Source organism: Hyla sarda, chromosome 2, assembly GCF_029499605.1.
Source record: "Hyla sarda isolate aHylSar1 chromosome 2, aHylSar1.hap1, whole genome shotgun sequence".
NCBI lineage: Eukaryota > Metazoa > Chordata > Amphibia > Anura > Hylidae > Hyla > Hyla sarda.
In genome coordinates this window covers 110,807,592-110,827,349 of record NC_079190.1, presented here as the reverse complement: position 1 = coordinate 110,827,349, position 19,758 = coordinate 110,807,592, and the positions used below count along the sequence as shown (strand labels likewise).

Below are 19,758 nucleotides of genomic sequence, written 5' to 3'. Positions count from 1 at the left end.
ATAGCGTTAAATACCATGGAACCGCCGTAACTTACAAAAATACCGTGATATGCATTTTTGGTCATACCGCCCAGCACTACAATATGTAGAGGAATTTTTATTATTTGGAGACACTGTTGCTGGCTGTACTGGGTGGGTCCTAACTGGCATTAATTATGGATGGCAATATTAGGGAGCACTGTTGGCAATGCTGTGTGGTCACAATGACTGGTATGGTCACCTACCACAAACACACATCAACTATAACCTCGGTCTAAAGAGGAAAAGGTTGTTCCACATTCGTTGATGTGAAAATACTACAACTACTATACATAGTTAGGAAATCGCTTCAGTTGTGTGATCTGATATATATCACTGATCATTCACATTAACATCAATATGTAAAAGCCAAACTGCATCTGTTTATCTTTATATTCAAACTCTTGTTTCAGGAGAAGCCAGATAAATTATCATAAGCTTCTGAAAGAATAAGAAGTGGGCCAGCAAAAACTATTCACTAAAATATGTTACAGGCATTTAGGGGTTAAGTCCCGGGGGAAAAAAGTGTGGGAACTCACCCAAGATATCCACTCAATTTTTGGTCCTGCTAATGGGAACAGTGTACCTGCTGTGGAAAAAGTGCAGGAACTCTGTTCCCATGCGTTCCTGCAGGACTTGAACCCTGCAGGCATCCCAATGCTTTGTAGAAAATGGAATCTGATTCCAGAAAATACATATTTTTAGTATACTTAACATTTCACGTAAACAATTGTAGTCATGAGTTTTCTATATACGCATAGTTTTTTTTTTACTATACCCATACCGTATGCATGGAAATATTTCTGGGGCTTCTAAAAACTAGATAAATATGAGATAACGTGATCATGGGAGCACAGTATTCCATTTTAAAGAGATTGCAGTCAAGTCACTGATAACAGGGAACAATAGACTGAATTCAGCTACACAGTTAACAATGATACCAATGTTTCTAATAGGCTATGTTCACAGCAGAATATTTGTGGAATGTCCACCAGAAGACATGGCGCTAAGACCGCTAAGAAATGTGCTGTTTCCATAGACGGCAATGCCTTTAAAAACTTGTTTCTAAACCAAAGAACCCCTTTAAAGGAAATCTGCCATCAATGTCAACTGCACTAACCTGTTGGTAGTGCAGGTGACACTGATGAAAATTATACTTACCTATCCCCGATCATTCATTCCGCTCTTCCATTATCCTCCTTATTCGGGCGGCAGGATTGTTGCGCGGGCAGTGCTCCAGGAGCACGCTGACATCACTGCTGCAGATTTGTAACTAGGCCTGGCTGAGAGCAGGCTGGAATAAACAGCAGATGTGACATCAGCGTGCTCCTAGAGTGCCTCCCGTGCACCAAGGCTGTCGCCCAAATGAGGAGGATAACAGGTAAACGGCCACGGATCGGGGATAGGTAAGTATCATTATCATTAGTGTTATCCACACTACCAGCCTGTACCAACAGGTTAGTGTGGGTGACACTGATGACAACTGATTCCCTTTAAAGATACTTTTTAAAGGACAAGCGTTTTAAAGCATTAATCAATTATCAGTGATTTAAAATGGTGTACGGCAAGGGTATAATGGTCATTCCTATCCGGTTAAAGGGAACATTTAGCTCGGTGCGGGCTTCAGTGGTATCCCCGCCCCCTCGTGATGTCACGCAACACCCCTGCCCCTTAATGCAAGTCTATGGGAAGGGGGCATGACAGCCCCCTCCCATAGATTTGCATTGAGGGGGCGGGGCAACCACGAAAGCCCGCACCCAGCAGTCGGGACTAAATGTTCCGGAAGCTGGGGAGCGGAGTTCCCCTTTAAGCCTCACTGCTGGCGAGGAGGTAGCTTCTTCATGCTGGCCAATGGGGTATCACTGCTGACTGAGCTGTACACAAGGCAAGCTATGTCTAATGTTACGGTTAACATCACTACAAGCAGCATTTACATTCACAGAACATGCCAACAATTTTTACGGTGACACAATAAAAGAAGATCAACGATAAATTCAGCTTTTTCTTCATTTACACTGGACAATTATTGTTACGATCACTTAAAAATCGAACCTTAACAATAATTGTCCGGTGTAAATGGATTATAGCTATGCTGTAATTTTACATTTAGTATGACGATCCTTCCTATAACCTTAAAATTGTTTTATAACTAGAACTCTGCTTTTACAATTACAAATACAATTCAATAGATGGTGCACTTTGGCTGTTAGAGAGAGAGCCACCACTTATTAGGGGCCTGCCCCTTGGGTCCTGGCTGTAAAAAGGTTGCCATAAAATGTTCAAGTATTTTAAGACTAGATCTCTATCAGTGTAAGGTTCTTGTGCCGAGGACAAGTGATCAATCTGTGGCTTAAACATTCCCCCTGTTTAAGGGTGGAAGAGATTTTGCTCCCCTGGCATTGGATGTAATTCTGAGAATCAATAGATCTAATAAAACAAGTAAGCGGTTGAGATCAGATATATGTATACAGTGATCCCTCAACTTACAATGGCCTCAACATACAATAGTTTCAACATACAATGGTCTTTTCTGGACCATTGTAACTTGAAACCAGACTCGACATACAATGCTATGGAATCTGCGAAACGTGTCAATGGCTGGAAGAGCCGACCAATCAGAATGGATATTTCACTGGTAAAACCCCTGTATTACTGAAGCGTATGCACTGACTGGTGTCTGGTAGCGCCCCCTACAGTACAGGGAGGTATTACATGTTCTGTACTCTTTACCTTTTTTTTTTTAGGACATTCCGTGTTTTGTACAGGACCCTGAAGAAGCTTCTGTCCTCTACATAGACCAGTGTTTCCCAAAGAGGGTGCCTCCAGCTGTTGCAAAATTACAACTCCCAGCATGCCCGGACAGCCGAAGGCTGTCCGGGCATGCTGGGAGTTGTAGTTTTGCAACAGCTGGAGGCACCCTGGTTGGGAAACACTGAAATAGACAGTGATTTACAGCTCCCAGCAGATCATTATTACTTTTATACGTAAGGATTTGCTTTATCTATATTAGTTATCTACTTATTTATCTTTAATCCTCTCTTTTTCCTATTTTTTTGGATGACATTTTGGTGGCTTCAGAACCAATTACCAGGTTTCCATAGAGTTCTGGTCTCAACATACAATGGTTTCAACATACAACGGTCGTCACAGAACCGATTAATATTATAACTTGAGGGACCACTGTAACAGAAAGGAACTGCTCTACTAGAGATGAGCGAACTTACAGTAAATTCGATTCGTCACAAACTTCTCGGCTCGGCAGTTGATGTCTTTTCCTGCATAAATTAGTTCAGCTTTCAGGTGCTCCGATGGGCTGGAAAAGGTGGATACAGTCCTAGGAGACTCTTTCCTAGGAATGTATCCACCTTTTCCAGCCCACCGGAGCACCTGAAGGCTGAACTAATTTACGCAGGATAAGTCATCAACTGCCGAGCCGAGAAGTTCGTGACGAATCGAATTTACTGTAAGTTCGCTCATCTCTATGCTCTACAGAAGCAATGCGAGCTCAGTATGTTTAATTTCACAAGTGGTGATTCTCAGACAGCCAAGTGTTACCAAGGCATACAATCAAAAATGTTCCGCAGTAAGTGTGCTTCGTGTGATCATAAATTGCTATAACCTGCTTAATGGACCTGCAAACTAACTAGGCATGGAGGTACATTTCATTTGACCCTTGACGGCTGGCACTTCCAGCACGCACCCCACACTGCAGATTTATAAGCACTCTGTTCTTGTACGATGTGTATAACCCCGCAGAGTACAGAAAGACATAAGGGAGATGCCTACCTGCAGTACCAGGAGGTATTTTTATATTCTACAGTATGAGAAAGGTGTTTCTGATGTAAAGCCCAGCACTGGAGACATATAACTGCAAAGGACAGGGATATGGTAGTACAGAGTGCTGTAAAAACAATGTGCTCCAACTACAGAGCAGATGGGTGATAGAAAACAAGAAAGAAGCCAGCATGAACAGATCAATGATTTCGGTTCCAGCTGGAGACGGCAATAAGCAAATTGCTTCTACTAAAAGCTCCAGAATGCAAAACTGCTGCTTGTGTAGAAGAAAAGCCTGATTCTGGCAGCAAAAGGGTTACACACTAAGGTGGGCAAGTAAGTGCTGCACTTCCCTTCCAGAACGACCTATAAGGAAGCTTCACAAAATCTGCTAAACATTAAAAGTTAATGCTTTGAGATGTCCAGAGAGCACTACGCTATCGTTCCCCCTGTATTCTGAACTTTGTGTGCTCGTCAATGGCCGCAGATCTTAATTTGGCGCACAGGGAGTAGCTGACCGCAAGTTGTCTCCTGTCCTTACTACTGTCTCTGTCTTTGTTAGCTTTAATGCCCCTGAAGCTGTGTCTACTGCCTTTGTGATAATGGTGGGGAGGTAGAAGACGTAGACACAGACATCTTTTCAGATGGTAAAACTGACAAAGTGCATTGGCAAGCTGTCAGCATTAGGCAGCAAAACGTTCCCCTCGAGGATCTACAGATAAGGCAAAGGTGAAAAACAAGCTTGGGGGAGATTTATGAAAACCTGTCCAGGGGAGAAGTCGCTGAGTTGCCCATAGCAACCAATCAGATCGCTTCTTTCATTTTTCAGAGGCCTTGTTAAAAATGAAAGAAGCAATCTGATTGGTTGCTATGGGCAACTCAGCAACTTTTCCTCTGGACGGGTTTTGATAAATCTCCCCCAAGAAGCTTAAACGTGGACGTTCTTACAGGACATAGATTAAAAATATCAGCAGCTAAAAGCTGCAGAGGTTGTTTGCCATAGTGGACAACACACAGCTGTGGCAATACCTAATGATATTATAACATGTATACAGTCATCCCTCAACTTACAATGGCCTCAACATATAATAGTTTCAACACACAATGGTCTTTTCTGGACCATTGTAAGTTGAAACCAGACTCAACATACAATGCTACGGACAGTCCAGATCTGTGCAACGTGTCAATGGCCGGAAGAACCGACTAGAGATGAGCGAACTTACAGTAAATTCGATTCGTCACGAACTTCTCGGCTCGGCAGTTCATGACTTTTCCTGCATAATTTAGTTCAGCTTTCAGGTGCTCCCGTGGGCTGGAAAAGGTGGATACAGTCCTAGGAGACTCTTTCCTAGGACTGTATCCACCTTTTCCAGCCCACCGGAGCACCTGAAGGCTGAACTAATTTACGCAGGCAAAGGCATCAACTGCTGAGCCGAGAAGTTCGTGACAAATCGAATTTACTGTAAGTTCGCTCATCTCTAGAACCGACCAATCAGAATGGGCAATTTACTGGTAAAACACCTGTATTACTGAAGTGCATGCACTGACTGATGTCTGGTAGCGCCCCCTACAGTACAGGGAGGTATTACATGTTCTGTACTCTTTACCTGTGCCAGGATTTGCTGCTCCTTTGGACACCAGGTGGGGGTGGCTCCATGTTACTTTTTTAGGACATTGCATGTACTGTACAGTACACCGAAGAAACTCCTGTCCTCTACATAGACCAGTGTTTCCCAAGCAGGGTGCCCCCAGCTGTTGCAAAACTACAACTTCCAGCATGCCCGGACAGCCTTTGGCTTTCCGGGCATGCTGGGAGTTGTAGTTTTGCAACAGCTGGAGGCTCCCTGCTTGGGAAACACTGACATAGAAAGTGATTTACAGCTCCCAGCAGATTACTTACTTACTTTCTTACATTTTTAATGTATGGAATTGCTTTATCTGTATTAGTTATCTACTTATTTTTCTTTAATTCTCACTTTTTCCTATTTTTGGATGATGTTTTGGTGCCTTTAAAACCGATTACCAGGTTTCCATAGAATTCTGATCTCAACATACGCTGGTTTCAACATACAAAAGTTGTCATGGAACCAATTAATATTGTAACTTGAGGGACCACTGTATGTTACTATATTTTATTGAGGCTTACATAGCACCAACATATTGTGTAGCACTGTACAGAGATTGACATCATTTATACCAGTCACTGTTCAGGGTGAGACTAAAATTTGAAATTCTTTTTCATAAAAAAAAAACAACTAGGGACAACTTCTTTAGAAGTCAGTTGTTTTATCAGTATGTGTGCTTTATTTAGAGTTTGGAAGGAAACCTGAGTACAGTGGTCCCTCAAGTTACAATATGAATTGGTTCCAGGACGATCATTGTATGTTGAAACCATTGTATGTTGAGACCATAACTCTATGGAAACCTGGTAATCGGTTCTAAAGGCACCAAAATGTCATCCAAAAATAGGAAAAAGTGAGAATTAAAGAAAAATAAGTAGATAACTAATATAGATAAAGCAAATCCTTACATATAAAAGTAAGAAAGATCTGCTGGGAGCTGTAAATCACTATCTATGTCAGTGTTTCCCAAGCAGGGAGCCTCCAGCTGTTGCAAAACTACAACTCCCAGCATGCCCGGACAGCTGTCCGGGCATGCTGGGAGTTGTAGTTTTGCAACGGTTGGGGGCACCCTGCTTGGGAAACACTGGTCTATGTAGAGGACAGGAGCTTCTTCAGGGTCCTGTACAGTACATGCAATGTCCTAAAAAAGTAACATGGAGCCGCCCTCACCTGGTGTCCAAAGGAGCAGCTAATCCTGGTACAGGTAAAGAGTAGTACAGAACATGTAATACCTCCCTGTACTGTAGGGGGCACTACCAGACATCAGTCAGTGCATACGCTTCAGTAATACAGGTGTTTTACCAGTAAATTGCCCATCCTGATTGGTCAGTTCTTCCGGCCATTGACACGTTGCACAGATCTGGACTGTCCATAGCATTGTATGTTGAGTCTGGTTTCAACTTACAATGGTCCAGAAAAGACCATTGTATGTTGAAACTATTGTATGTTGAGGCCATTGTAAGTTGAGGGATCACTGTATCTGGAGAAAACTCCATTCCATGCATTTGTTGTTCTTGGTTAAAATTAAGTTCAGGAATGTAGAGCAGCTGCCAGATGGACATCCATAGTGGTGAGGTAACAGTATTGCCCTGTAGCTTTGGAGCCATGGGTGTAAATAAACCAAGCCTATTTCCATAAAGTATCTATATTCTCCCTGTGTCTGCTTGCAATATCTCCAGATTCTCTGGGATGTGAAAATTATATTAAAGGGGTACTCCAGCCCTAAACATCTTATCCCCTTTCCAAAGCATAGGGGATAAGATGCCTGATCGCAGGGGTTCTGTAGCTGGGGACCCCCGCAATCTCTCCTGCATCACCCACTTGTCATCAGCCTCATGGAGCGAATATCGCTCCGTGTCTAATGACTCATGATACAGGGGCCGGAGTATCGTGACATTACGGATCTGCCCCCTCGAGACATAGGCAAGTCTATGGGTGGGGGCGTGACGGCCTTTATGTTCGCTCCGTGAGGCTGATGACAAGTGGGTGCTGCAGGAGATATTGCGGGGGTCCCCAGCGATCAAACATCTTATCCCCTATCCTTTGGATGTCTAGGGAAGAGGAACCCAGTAAGTACTCTGCTAAGTCTATAAACTGATGCCAACACTGCATATAAAATACAGTAAAAATATTGTTACATAGTAAGAATGGTTAAAAAAAAAAAAGTCCTTCAGATTCAAGCAATATAAAACAGGTAATTTTTGGAGGGAACACACAGTCATGGCCGTAAACGTTGGCACCCCTGAAAGTTTTCTAAAAAATGAAGTATTTCTCATGGAAAAGGATTGCAGTAACACATGTTTTGCTTTACACATGTTTATTCCCTTTATGTGTATTGGAACTAAACCAAAAAAGGGAGGAAAAAAAGCAAATTGGACATAATGTCACACCAAACTCAAAAAATGGGCCAGACAAAATTATTGGCACCCTTTCAAAATTGTGGAAAAATAACATTGTTTCAAGCATGTGATGCTCCTTTAAGCTCACCTGGGGCAAGTAACAGGTGTGGGCAATATAAAAATCACACCTGAAAGCAGAAAAAAGGAGAGAAGTTCACTTAGTCTTTGCATTGTGTGTCTGTGTGTGCCACACTAAGCATGGACAACAGAAAGAGGAGAAGAGAACTGTCTGAGGACTTGAGAACCAAAATTGTGGAAAAATATCAACAATCTCAAGGTTACAAGTCCATCTCCAGAGATCTAGATTTGCCTTTGTCCACAGTGCGCAACATTATCAAGAAGTTTGCAACCCATGGCACTGTAGCTAATCTCCCCGGGCATGGACAGAAGAGAAAAATTGATAAAAGGTGTCAACGCAGGATAGTGGATAAGCAGCCCCAAACAAGTTCCAAAGATATTCAAGCTGTCCTGCAGGCTCAAGTTCATTTGCCAAAATGAACTTGAGTAAGCCAAAATCCTTCTGAGAAAACGTCTTGTGTATTGATGAGACCAAGATAGAGCTTTTTGGCAAAGCACATCATTCTATTGTTTACCGAAAACGGAATGAGAACAAAGTACCTACAGTGAAATATGGTGGAGGTTCAATGAAGTTTTGGGATTGTTTTGCTGCCTCAGGCACTGAATGCCTTTAATGTGTGCAACGCATCATGAAATCTGAGGATTATCAAAGGATTTTGGGTCGCACTGTACAGCCAAGTGTCAGAAAGCTGGGTTTGCATCTGAGATCTTGGGTCTTCCAGCAGGAAAATGACCCCAAACATACGTCAAAAAGCACCCAGAAATGGATGGCAACAAAGCGCTTCCAGATCTAAATCCCATTGAACACCTGTGGAGAGATCTTAAAATTGCTGTTGGGAAAAGGCGCCTTCCAATAAGAGAGACCTGGAGCAGTTTGCAAAGGAAGAGTGGTCCAACACTCTTATTGATGGTTATAGGTAGCGACTGATTTCAGTTATTTTTCCCAAAGGGTGTGCAACCAAATATTAAGTTAAGGGTGACAATAATTTTATCCAGACCATTTTTGGAGTTTGGTGTGACATTATATCCAATTTGCTTTTTTTCCTCCCTTTTTTGGTTTAGTTCATATACACACAAAGGGAATAAACATGTGTATAGCAAAACATGTGTTACTGCAATCTTTTTCTGTGAGAAATTAGTGCTGGGCGGTATGACCAAAAATGCATATCACAGTATTTTTGTAAGTTATGACGGTTCCACAGTATTTAACGGTATCCACCCCCCCTCCTCCTCCCTGGGGAACTAATCATGTGTGACTCTGGCGCTGCTCTGAGATGCCAGCCGCTGCACTATAAATGGCTAAGATGCCGGCTGCATGCTCTATAAATGGTTAAGATGCCAGCCGCATGCGCTTTTAATTAATAAGATGCGGCCGCGGTGCTGGAAACGATTAAAGGAAAACTGTCAGATATTTTCTCCCGCACTATCCTGATGGATAGTGCGGGAGACGCTGATTAAAACGAGCCCTACCTTACCCCTACCCGGATCCGCCCGGCCTTTCGCCCGCAATTGTAGTTTTATTCTATGTGTATATCTTGCTGTAACTGCCATGGGCGGGGCTTCTGCGACTTCAGCGCCGCTTATGAATATTCATCCCCTCCAGTTAGGAGCGGCGAAGAGAGGGAGAGCTGGAGGGAGGGGGGATGAATAGTCATAAGCGGCGCTGAGGTCAGTGCCAGTTAACCTGCAGAAGCCCCGATCTTACCAGTTACAGCAAGATATACACAGAGAATAAAACTACAATTGCGGGCGAACGGCTGGGCGGATCCGGGTAGGGGTAAGGTAGGGCTCGTTTTAATCAGCGTCTCCCGTACTATCCACCAGGATAGTATGGGAGAAAATATCTGACAGGTTTCCTTTAAGTTGCAAGCGGAAAGCTGTCAGCTCTCCATGCAAGCGCTAAAAGCCAGGATTTCAGCGCTTGTAGGGGGAGGTGACAGCTTGCCACGGCCGCATTTCATTTATAGCGCAGGCGGCCGGCATTCTAACCATTTATAGCACTGCGGCCGGCATTTTAACCATTTATAGCACCGTGGCCGGCATCTTAACCATTTATAGCACCGTGGCCTGCATCTCATTAATTTAAAGCGCGGGCGGCTCACAGGATTATGATGATGATTATTTCCCCGATGTGGGGACAGCCGCTGCGGCTGATAATTCATTCATTTGAGGGGGAGGGGCCCGACCGCTTTTGCGGTATGGGGAAAATTCATATCGTGCAGGGAAAGAATTTCGATATTCGGTATGAACCGGTATACCGCCCAGCCCTATGAGAAATACTTCATTCTCTAGAAAAATTTCAGGGGTGCCAACATTTACAGCCATGACTGAATATTAGCACACAATTACAAAAGCTTTTTCCATTTAGTTCACATTTTCTCTAGGTCTAAAGTATGGTGTCTTGCACAAATATGCACTTAAAGAGCATCTATCATGAACAAAACTTGCTGGGCTGTCCACACATTGCACTAGGGCTTCACAAATATTATCCAGTCATACATTTGCTTTGACATTAGGGTGCTTTTTATCCATAAAAAAAATTATAAGGCGTTCATTGACACACATGGCTCGATTGCCCGCAGCGGCCCTCTCTAGTTATCCCGCACATGCACCGTGATATATCACGGCATATGCGAGGTGAGTCTACTAACAATTCAGAACCTCTATGACCCACTGCATGTTGGTTGTAATAGCTAGAGGCAGAGAGCTTGCTTGCTTCTTATAGAAACATAGAATGTGTTGGCAGATGAGAACCATGTGGCCCATCTACTCTGCCCAATAATCTGAATACTATGAATAGTCCCTGGCCCTATCTTATATGAAGGATAGCCTTATGCTTATCCCATGCATGTTTAACCTCCTTCACTGTATGTGCAGCGACCACTTCTGCAGGAAGGCTATTCCATGCATCCACTACTCTCTCAGTAAAGTAATACTTCCTGATATTACTTTTAAACCTTTGCCCCTCTAATATAAAACTATGTCCTCTTGTGGTAGTTTTTCTTCTTTTAAATATGCTCTCCTCCTTTACCGTGTTGATTCCCTTTATGTATTTAAAAGTCTCTATCATATCCCCTCTGTCTCTTCTTTCTTCCAAGCTATACATGTTAAGGTCCTTTAACCTTTCCTGGTACGTTTTATCCTGCAATCCATGTACTAGTTTAGTAGCTCTTCTCTGAACTCTCTCTAGAGTATCTATATCCTTCTTGCCACTCGTGACAGCTCATTTTCAGGATGGTGCGTGCACAGGACAACTACACAGGGCCACAGCGGGCAAGCGAGCCCTGTGTTTCAATCAAGAGGAGGAGTGGACATGACATTGGCAGAGAGAGGCATTGCACACCCAGGGCACTGCTGATCCCGCTTCTCTGAAGCTTATGGACACTTTTCAAAGGTTTTTTTATGTATATATAAACACCTTAAAGTAAGAGCAAATGTATAACTGGATTACACTTGTAAAGCCCAAGTGTTTTGTACATGACAGATGCACTTTAAGTGCATTTTAATCAGGCTGAAATATACTCACAGAGTCAGAGCTGTCTTCAGGCAGTGGTTGCAGTTGACAGGCAATAGGGGCAGGTTGGTTGATCACCACTCTCTGACACTCGCGTGGGAAGACAGGTAAACTAGAAGAGAGTTGTTCACTCATTTTGTAGAGGTCTTCCTCTTGAGGTAGTGCCATATTTTCTACAGACTCATCATCTGAGTCGGGGAGACCCTGTAATGAATTTGATGAACCTGCGTAATGCAAATAAACAAGACTCCAAGACATTAATAGAACTCCTACATGTATATATTGTCAGCTATTTATCCAAACCCTTAGTGTTTATATGAGGTGAACTACCTAAAGTAAACTTATTTAAATAAATAAATAAAACTGTAATTATCAGACAATTTGATGTACACAAATCATTCAGTTAATATGTATCCTTTGACAAATAAATCAGCACGTGCGTTGTCCAGTACTGAATACTAGTGACAAATAGGTAGATGATTTTGTCCAATACAACCATTTTACATGTATAGCCAAAACAGTGGAATTTCCACTTAAATGCCATTGACTGTTACTCATTTAACCCCTTAAGGACCAGGCCATTTTACACCTTAAGGACCGGAGCGTTTTTTGCAATTCTGACCACTGTCACTTTAAACATTAATAACTCTGGAATGCTTTTAGTTATCATTCTGATTCCGAGATTATTTTTTCGTGACATATTCTACTTTAACTTAGTGGTAAAATTTTATGGTAACTTGCATCCTTTCTTGGTGAAAAATCCCAAAATTTGATGAAAAAAATGAAAATTTTGCATTTTTCTATCTTTGAAGCTCTCTGCTTGTAAGGAAAATGGATATTCAAAATATATTTTTTTGGGGTTCACATATACAATATGTCTACTTTATGTTTGCATGATAAAATTTATGAGTTTTTACTTTTGGAAGACACCAGAGGGCTTCAAAGTTCAGCAGATATTTTGAAATTTTTCACTAAATTTTCAAACTCACTATTTTTCAGGGACCAGTTCAGTTTTGAAGTGGATTTGAAGGGTCTTCATATTAGAAATACCCCATAAAAGACCCCATTATAAAAACTACACCCCCCAAAGTATTTAAAATGACATTCAGTAAGTGTATTAACCCTTTAGGTGTTTCACAGGAATAGCAGCAAAGTGAAGGAGAAAATTCAAAATCTTCATTTTTTACACTCGCATGTTCTTGTAGACCCAATTTTTGAATTTTTGCAAGGGGTAAAAAGGAGAAAATTTTTACTTGTATTTGAAACCCAATTTCTCTCGAGTAAGCACATACCTCATATGTCTATGTTAATTGTTCAGCGGGCGCAGTAGAGGGCTCAGAAAGGAAGGAGTAACAAATGGTTTTTGGGGGGCATGCCGCATTTAGGAAGCCCCTATGGTGCCAGGACAGCAAAAAAAAAACACATGGCATACCATTTTGGAAACTAGACCCCTCGGGGAATGTAACATGGGATAAAGTGAACCTTAATACCCCACAGGTGTTTCACGACTTTTGCAAATGTAAAAAAAAAAATAATAATTTTACCTAAAATGCTTGTTTTCCCAAAAATTTTTTATTTTTAAAAAGGGTAATAGCAGAAAATACCCCCCAAAATTTGAAGCCCAATTTCTCCCCATTCAGAAAACACCCCATATGGGGGTGAAAAGTGCTCTGCTGGCGCACTACAGGTCTCAGAATAGAAGGAGTCACATTTGGCTTTTTGAAAGCAAATTTTGCTCTGGGGGCATGCCGCATTTAGGAAGCCCCTATGGTGCCAGAACAGCAAAAAAAAAACACATGGCATACCATTTTGGAAACTAGACCCCTCGGGGAACGTAACAAGGGGTAATGTGAACCTTAATACCCTACAGGTGTTTCACGACTTTTGCATATGTAAAAAAATATATATTTTTTTTACCTAAAATGCTTGTTTTCCCAAAAATTTTACATTTTTTAAAAGGGTAATAGCAGAAAATACCCCCCAAAATTTGAAGCCCAATTTCTCCCGAGTACGGCGATACCCCATATGTGGCCCTAAACTGTTGCCTTGAAATACGACAGGGCTCCAAAGTGAGAGCGCCATGCGCATTTGAGGCCTAAATTAGGGACTTGCATAGGGGTGGACATAGGGGTATTCTACGCCAGTGATTCCCAAACAGGGTGCCTCCAGCTGTTGTAAAACTCCCAGCATGCCTAGACAGTCAACTGGGGAGGGGGGGGGGGGGTTGTATAGGGGTATGTGTATATGTAGTGTTTTTTACTTTTTATTTTATTTTTTGTTAGTGTAGTGTAGTGTTTTTAGGGTACAGTCACACGGGCGGGGGTTCACTATAGTTTCTCGCTGGCAGTTTGAGCTGCGGCAGAAAATTTGATGCAGCTCAAACTTGCAGCCGGATACTTACTGTAATCCTCCGCCCATGTGAGTGTACCCTGTACGTTCACATTAGGGGGGGACGACATCCAGCTGTTGCAAAACTACAACTCCCAGCATGTACGGTCTATGAGTGCATGCTGGGAGTTGTAGTTTTGCAACCGCTGGAGGCTCCGTTTTGGAAACAGTGGCTTACCAGACGTTTTTCATTTTTATTGGGGAGGGGGGCTGTGTAGGGGTATGTGTATACGTAGTGTTTTTAACTTTTTATTTTATTGTGTGTTAGTGTAGTGTTTTTAGGGTACAGTCACACGGGCGGGGGGTTCACAGTAGTTTCTTGCTGGCAGTTTGAGCTGCGGCAGAAATTTTGCTGCACCTCAAACTTGCAGCCGGATACTTACTGTAATCCTCCGCCCATGTGAGTGTACCCTGTACATTCACATTGGGGGGGGGGAACATCCAGCTGTTACAAAACTACAACTCCCAGCATGTACGGTCTATCAGTGCATGCTGGGAGTTGTAGTTTTGCAACAGCTGGAGGCACACTGGTTGTGAAACACCGAGTTTGGTAACAAACTCAGTGTTTTGCAACCAGTGTGCCTTCAGCTGTTGCAAAAAAGCTACAACCCCCAGCATGTACGGACAGCGGAAGGGCATGCTGGGTCTTGTAGTTATGCAACAGCTGGAGGCATACTACTTTGGCTGGGGATGCTGGGGATTGTAGTTATGCAACAGCTGGAGACACACTGGTTTGCTACTTAACTCAGTGTGCCTTCAGCTGTTGCAAAACTACAACTCCCAGCAGTCACCGACAGCCAACGGGCATGCTGGGAGTTGTAGTTATGCAACCACCAGATGCATCACTACAGCTCCCAGCATGCACTTTAGCTGATTGTGCAAGCTGGGAGTTGTAGTTATACAACAGCTGAAGGTACACTTTTCCATAGAAAGAATGTGCCTCCAGCTGTTGCAAAACTACAAGTCCCAGCATGCCCATAAGGGAATGCTGGGAGTTGTGGTGGTCTGCCTCCTGCTGTTGCATAACTACAGCTCCCAGCATGCCCTTTTTGCATGCTGGGAGCTGTTGCTAAGCAACAGCAGGAGGCTGTCACTCACCTCCAACGATCCAGCCGCACAGGTCAGTCCCTCGTCGTCGCCACCGCCGTCGCTGCTCCTGGGGCCCCGATCCCAACAGGGACGCCGGGGATCGGGGTCCCCAGCACTCGGGGTGCACGTCCCGCACCCGCTCACGTCCTCCGGAAGAAGGGCGGAGCGGGTTGCGGGAGTGACACCCGCAGCAGGCGCCCTGATTGGTCGGCTGGTAATCCGGCCGACGAATCAGGGCGATCGTGAGGTGGCACCAGTGCCACCTCACCCCTGCTGGCTATGGCTGTTCGGGGCCGTCTCTGACAGCCCCGATCAGCCAATAATTCCGGGTCACCGGGTCACTGGAGACCCGATTGACCCGGAATCCGCTGCAGATCGCTGGACTGAATTGTCCAGCGATCTGCGGCCATCGCCGACATGGGGGGTCATCATGACCCCCCTGGGCGATATGCCCCGATGCTTGCTGAACGATTTCAGCAGGCATCGGGCACCGGCTCCGCTCCAGATGGTTGCGGGGGGCCGGTAAAACACATGACGTTCTCATACGTCATGTGTCCTTAAGGACTCGGAAATGGAGACGTATGAGAACGTCATGTGTCCTTAAGGGGTTAATGATATATATTTATTTATATGCGTACTTAATGCTGTTGGCAGATCTTCTTCAGCGATTTTATCCTCTTTCCATTTCTCATCTGCAAGTTTGTCCAGACGTTCCTCCAGCCTCCTCACATACTGCATCAATTCCTAAAGAGGCAACAGAAAAAGAGATCAATCAAAAAGAAAAATAAGACCAATTGAAAGAGAAGCAGTGTTGGGTATACAGTGGCAAATGCCTCACCTGTCTTTCCTCTTTGAGCTGCTCCTTTTCCATTTGAGCAACCTTCAGTGCAGATTTTAGCTCACTTAACTCTCTCCTGCTCTCTGACAGCTGCACCTGTATATAAAAAGACAATCATTTTTTAAAATGTGGTGTTATTCACACTATGCACATGGCAATAAGTGGACCCTGTGGGACAGCAAACAACAGTCTATATTAAGACTCTATAGATAAAAGCAGATATCAAATAGGCACTGTCATTTGAAAAAACTTTGCATAGGTGAATAGTACAAACATATAAGACACTTTGTAATATATCGTATAAGAGAAAAAATGCTTCTTTCTCCTGTTAAACTTTTTCCTCCCTCCTGATGGCAAAATCATCTCTGAAAATCATCTCAACATTGTCCTGTGTCTTCAAGACAAGCAATACAAGTCTATGGAGGGGGGAGGAGGGAGCTCCAGCCACCAGCTCTGAGAGAACTGCATATTAGAGATTTAGCCCACAGAGAAGAAATCTGCTGAAAAATACCATATACAAGTTATATAATTGCCAAAAATAGTGTTGCTCCTCATGTGCACACACAGGGTAGTTTATCCAGAAAAATCACCTGAAATGATAGGTACACTTTAAGAATCAGTACCACTATCGCCAATGCGAGAGACTTACCCTAAATTATTAAGATACAAAATTTAGACTTGTTTGCTCACTGGACACAGTCAAGGCATTTAAAAGCGTTGAATGGGCATTTTTTTGGGCTGTCCTGGATAAGATGCATTTTGTTCCTGTTTTTTTCTCTTTCTCAGACATCTTTAATAGTCTGATATGACCTAGTTGAGATTTAAAGGAGGTTTATTGACCTCTCCCACTCCACCGGGAGGTGCAGCAAGAATGTCCCATTTCGCCTCTACTTTTTGTCTTGACTATTGAGCCTCTGACTTCCCTGAGGCATTCTCATTGTGGGGTGGTTGGCTTCAAGGTAAGATAAATTGGTAAGATAAATTGGCGTTGCATGCTGACAATCTTTTATTTCAGTAATGCCTCTACTCCCCTTCTTACAGCAATTTCCCTTGTAGATGAGTCTGGCTACTACTTAGATCTGGGTATAAATTGGCAGAAGTGCACACTTATACCTGTAGAATCCCAAGTCACATTCAAGCTACATTTTCTTAACTTTTAATGGAAAACGGTTACCCGTTCACCCACACTATAACTCGATACACCCGGTTATAGTGTGGTTGAACAGGAGACCGATGCGGGGTCTCGGACTGCTATACCTACCTGCAATCCGGAGCCCCACTCCTCCAAAGGTCCCCCTCTTCCAGCGCTAACTTGCGCTTTGAGGCGGGCCCGCCGAAAGGATTTAAATATTCATAAGCGCTTGTCAAGTGTGCGCTCGGGCCTACTGAGCGCTCACGTGACCAGCGCTTATGAATATGTAAATCCAGCCGGCGGCCCGCCTCAAAGCGCGAGTCAGCGCTGGAAGAGGGGGGACTTTCGGGGGATCGGGGCTCTGGACTGCAGGTAGGTATAGCAGTCCGAGACCCTGCATCAGTCTCCTGTTCACTAGCACTATAACCCGGTGTACTGGGTTATAGTGCGGGTGAATGGGTGAACGTTTTCCTTTAAATATCTGGGGGTCTCTGTTTCCATGGATATTCTGAAATTCAAGAAATTTGGAGAGATGCTGAGTGTTTCTTAGCTTTATTCCGGTGGCCAGTTGAAACTCTATGAGCAACTCAAAACTAAATTTGCTTTATCACATACCCAGTTTTATAAGTATCTACAACTTTGGATAGTTATTTCTTCAGGGGGGCAGCAGCTTACTTAAGGAAGCATAGTGAAAGACTCAGAATCTACTAGGGGATTTATTTTGACATGCATTCACAAAATTCCTGGAAAAGCACCTTGGAGGCAGGCATTATTTGTATAAGATCAAAATAAAAAAAGGATCTGTACCACACAAGTACTGTAATTTGTCAGTATGAATGATGTAAGGGTCTGTTAGCATGTCACAGTCAAATTGCAGTGTTTATGGAATTACAGCAAAACAGAACCACAATTCTGCAAAAACTGTAGCAAAATAGCAAATTTGACTTTGCAAGACCCCAGTTAGTTATCAAATACAAAAATAAAAGTTAACTTTTTACTAGATTGTGGACAGATGACTGTGAAGTATGAATATGAACAAAGTCTAAAAAATGAATTTGAATGTAACATAACTAATAGCGGTTGACCCTCTAAGTGCTTTCTATTGTAATGTATATCTGGTACCTGACTGGCATCTTTCTGCTGGTTTAACTGGCACTGAAGTGAATGCCTCTGACTTCTCTCTTCATGTAGGCTGCTCTCCAAATTCAACTTTTCAGCTTTCAGATTGACGATCTGGTCCCTCTTAGCCTGGAATGCAGAGCAATATTTACTTGTAAGTAGTCTAAACGGTTCAAATTAAGTTTGGAGCTTATTTCAAAAGCAAACATTGGGAGGTCTCCCGAAGTTTGTCTCTGATGGATGGCAGTGATCTATCCCATTGTATAAGTATACAGAGGAATAACTCAATAATAGGTTCCAATTGTATAAAAAGGCATACAGAATGGTATATATGGATTTTTGTACTCTACTAAGCTATACCATATTGCATAAAAACATATCTGAGATACAGTGGCCCAACAGATGCCAAAAGGACACGTTATTGGCCTCTACTAAGTGAATAGAGCCATATGAATATGTTTTTCCTGGCTTAAACACAAAAAATAGGCTTCAAACATGATGTGAATATAACTTTAGGGCCTATTCACAGTATCCTGTGCATATTTAATGTGCAGGATTTGAAGCGGTGTTCAGTCATTTGGTTTACACTGAACTCTGCAGTATAAATGCTTAAAATCATGTGCATCAAATGAGCATAGGATACTGTACGTGATAATACACCTTCAAAGAGAGTCTGTCAGTAGATTTATGCTGCCTGAAACATGGGCAGCATGAAATCCTGATAGGCTCTCTCATTACTAATAACTAAGTTTAACTCTGAAATGCTAAATGTTTCAGAGAAAAACAGTTTAAAATCCAGGCTGTGGCACCGAGGAAGTGTCTAAGAGGTGTTCTTGTGGGCTTTCCCCACCCAATTCATCTTTACTGATCCCTATTTGGTATAAGGAGAGACTGAGTCTGGCAGGGAGCCATCCTGAAGATAGATCATCAAAAGGTTGTGACCAAAAAAACTCCTTTAATTCAAAAACTTGAATTTATCAGGGTCTGTTTACTGAATATTACATTCACCAAAAATCAGCAATAAGGTGATGAAAAAGTGAGGTGATATGTGGAAGAGTGTAAATACTTATACATAGTATAGTTTTATATCATCATCAGGTTTACCTCCATGCTATGATTAAGTGCCGTCTTCTCTTGCCACCACTGCCCCATACCTTCCTTATATCTCAGACTCAAGTCAGATACTTTAATGGCAAGGTCGGCCGTTTCAAGATGACTCTTGTGAAGGTCAGAGATAGTACGGTCACGTATGGAGGAGACTGTGGTTAGCTCCTCTCCCAGTAGCATCACTTTCTGCTGGCTTGCTGAGAGTAGATCCTGTGTGCAGCGCAGCTTTTCACGTAGCGAGTCCATTTGTAGCTTTATAAATACATAAATAACGTCAGCATGTTAAGAAAGTAAGTATTATAAAAATAGCCTAAAGACTCCCAGTAGAAAAATACTTACGGCACTCGATGGTCATGCTTCTTTCTTTTATTCCACAAGAGGTATCTTCACATGTCGGGAGGGGGTGGAAGTGAAACGGGACGACGGGCGTTCGTTTCGCGGCTAAAAGCTGCTTCTGCCGGTCCCCAGGGACCGGAAGAAGCGGATTGTAGCCGCAAAACGAACGCTCGTCATCCCGTTTCACTTCCACCCCCTCCCGACATGTGAAGATACCTCTTGTGGAATAAAAGAAAGAAGCATGACCATCGGGTGCCGTGAGTTATTTTCCTTCTTCTACTATCAAGTTTTTGCAGTACTTGTCTCTACTCACTGAGCACCGGTACGGTCAAGCTCAGAGTGTG

General features: G+C 43.0%; 1 protein-coding gene across 5 annotated transcripts in view; it reads right to left on the bottom strand.

Annotated features, from left to right (window-relative positions):
- The window catches only part of CALCOCO1 (calcium binding and coiled-coil domain 1), a 64,626-nt gene that overhangs the window by 32,282 nt on the left and 12,586 nt on the right, over nt 1-19,758 (bottom strand). For all 5 annotated transcript variants that reach the window (XM_056555197.1, XM_056555200.1, XM_056555199.1 and 2 more), the window contains exons 8-12: nt 19,076-19,330; nt 17,975-18,100; nt 15,721-15,816; nt 15,521-15,626; nt 11,418-11,629 (exon numbers count right to left, since the gene is read on the bottom strand). In XM_056555197.1, coding sequence (XP_056411172.1) covers nt 11,418-11,629; nt 15,521-15,626; nt 15,721-15,816; nt 17,975-18,100; nt 19,076-19,330 — 795 coding nt within the window. The remainder of the gene's footprint in view (nt 1-11,417; nt 11,630-15,520; nt 15,627-15,720; nt 15,817-17,974; nt 18,101-19,075; nt 19,331-19,758) is intronic.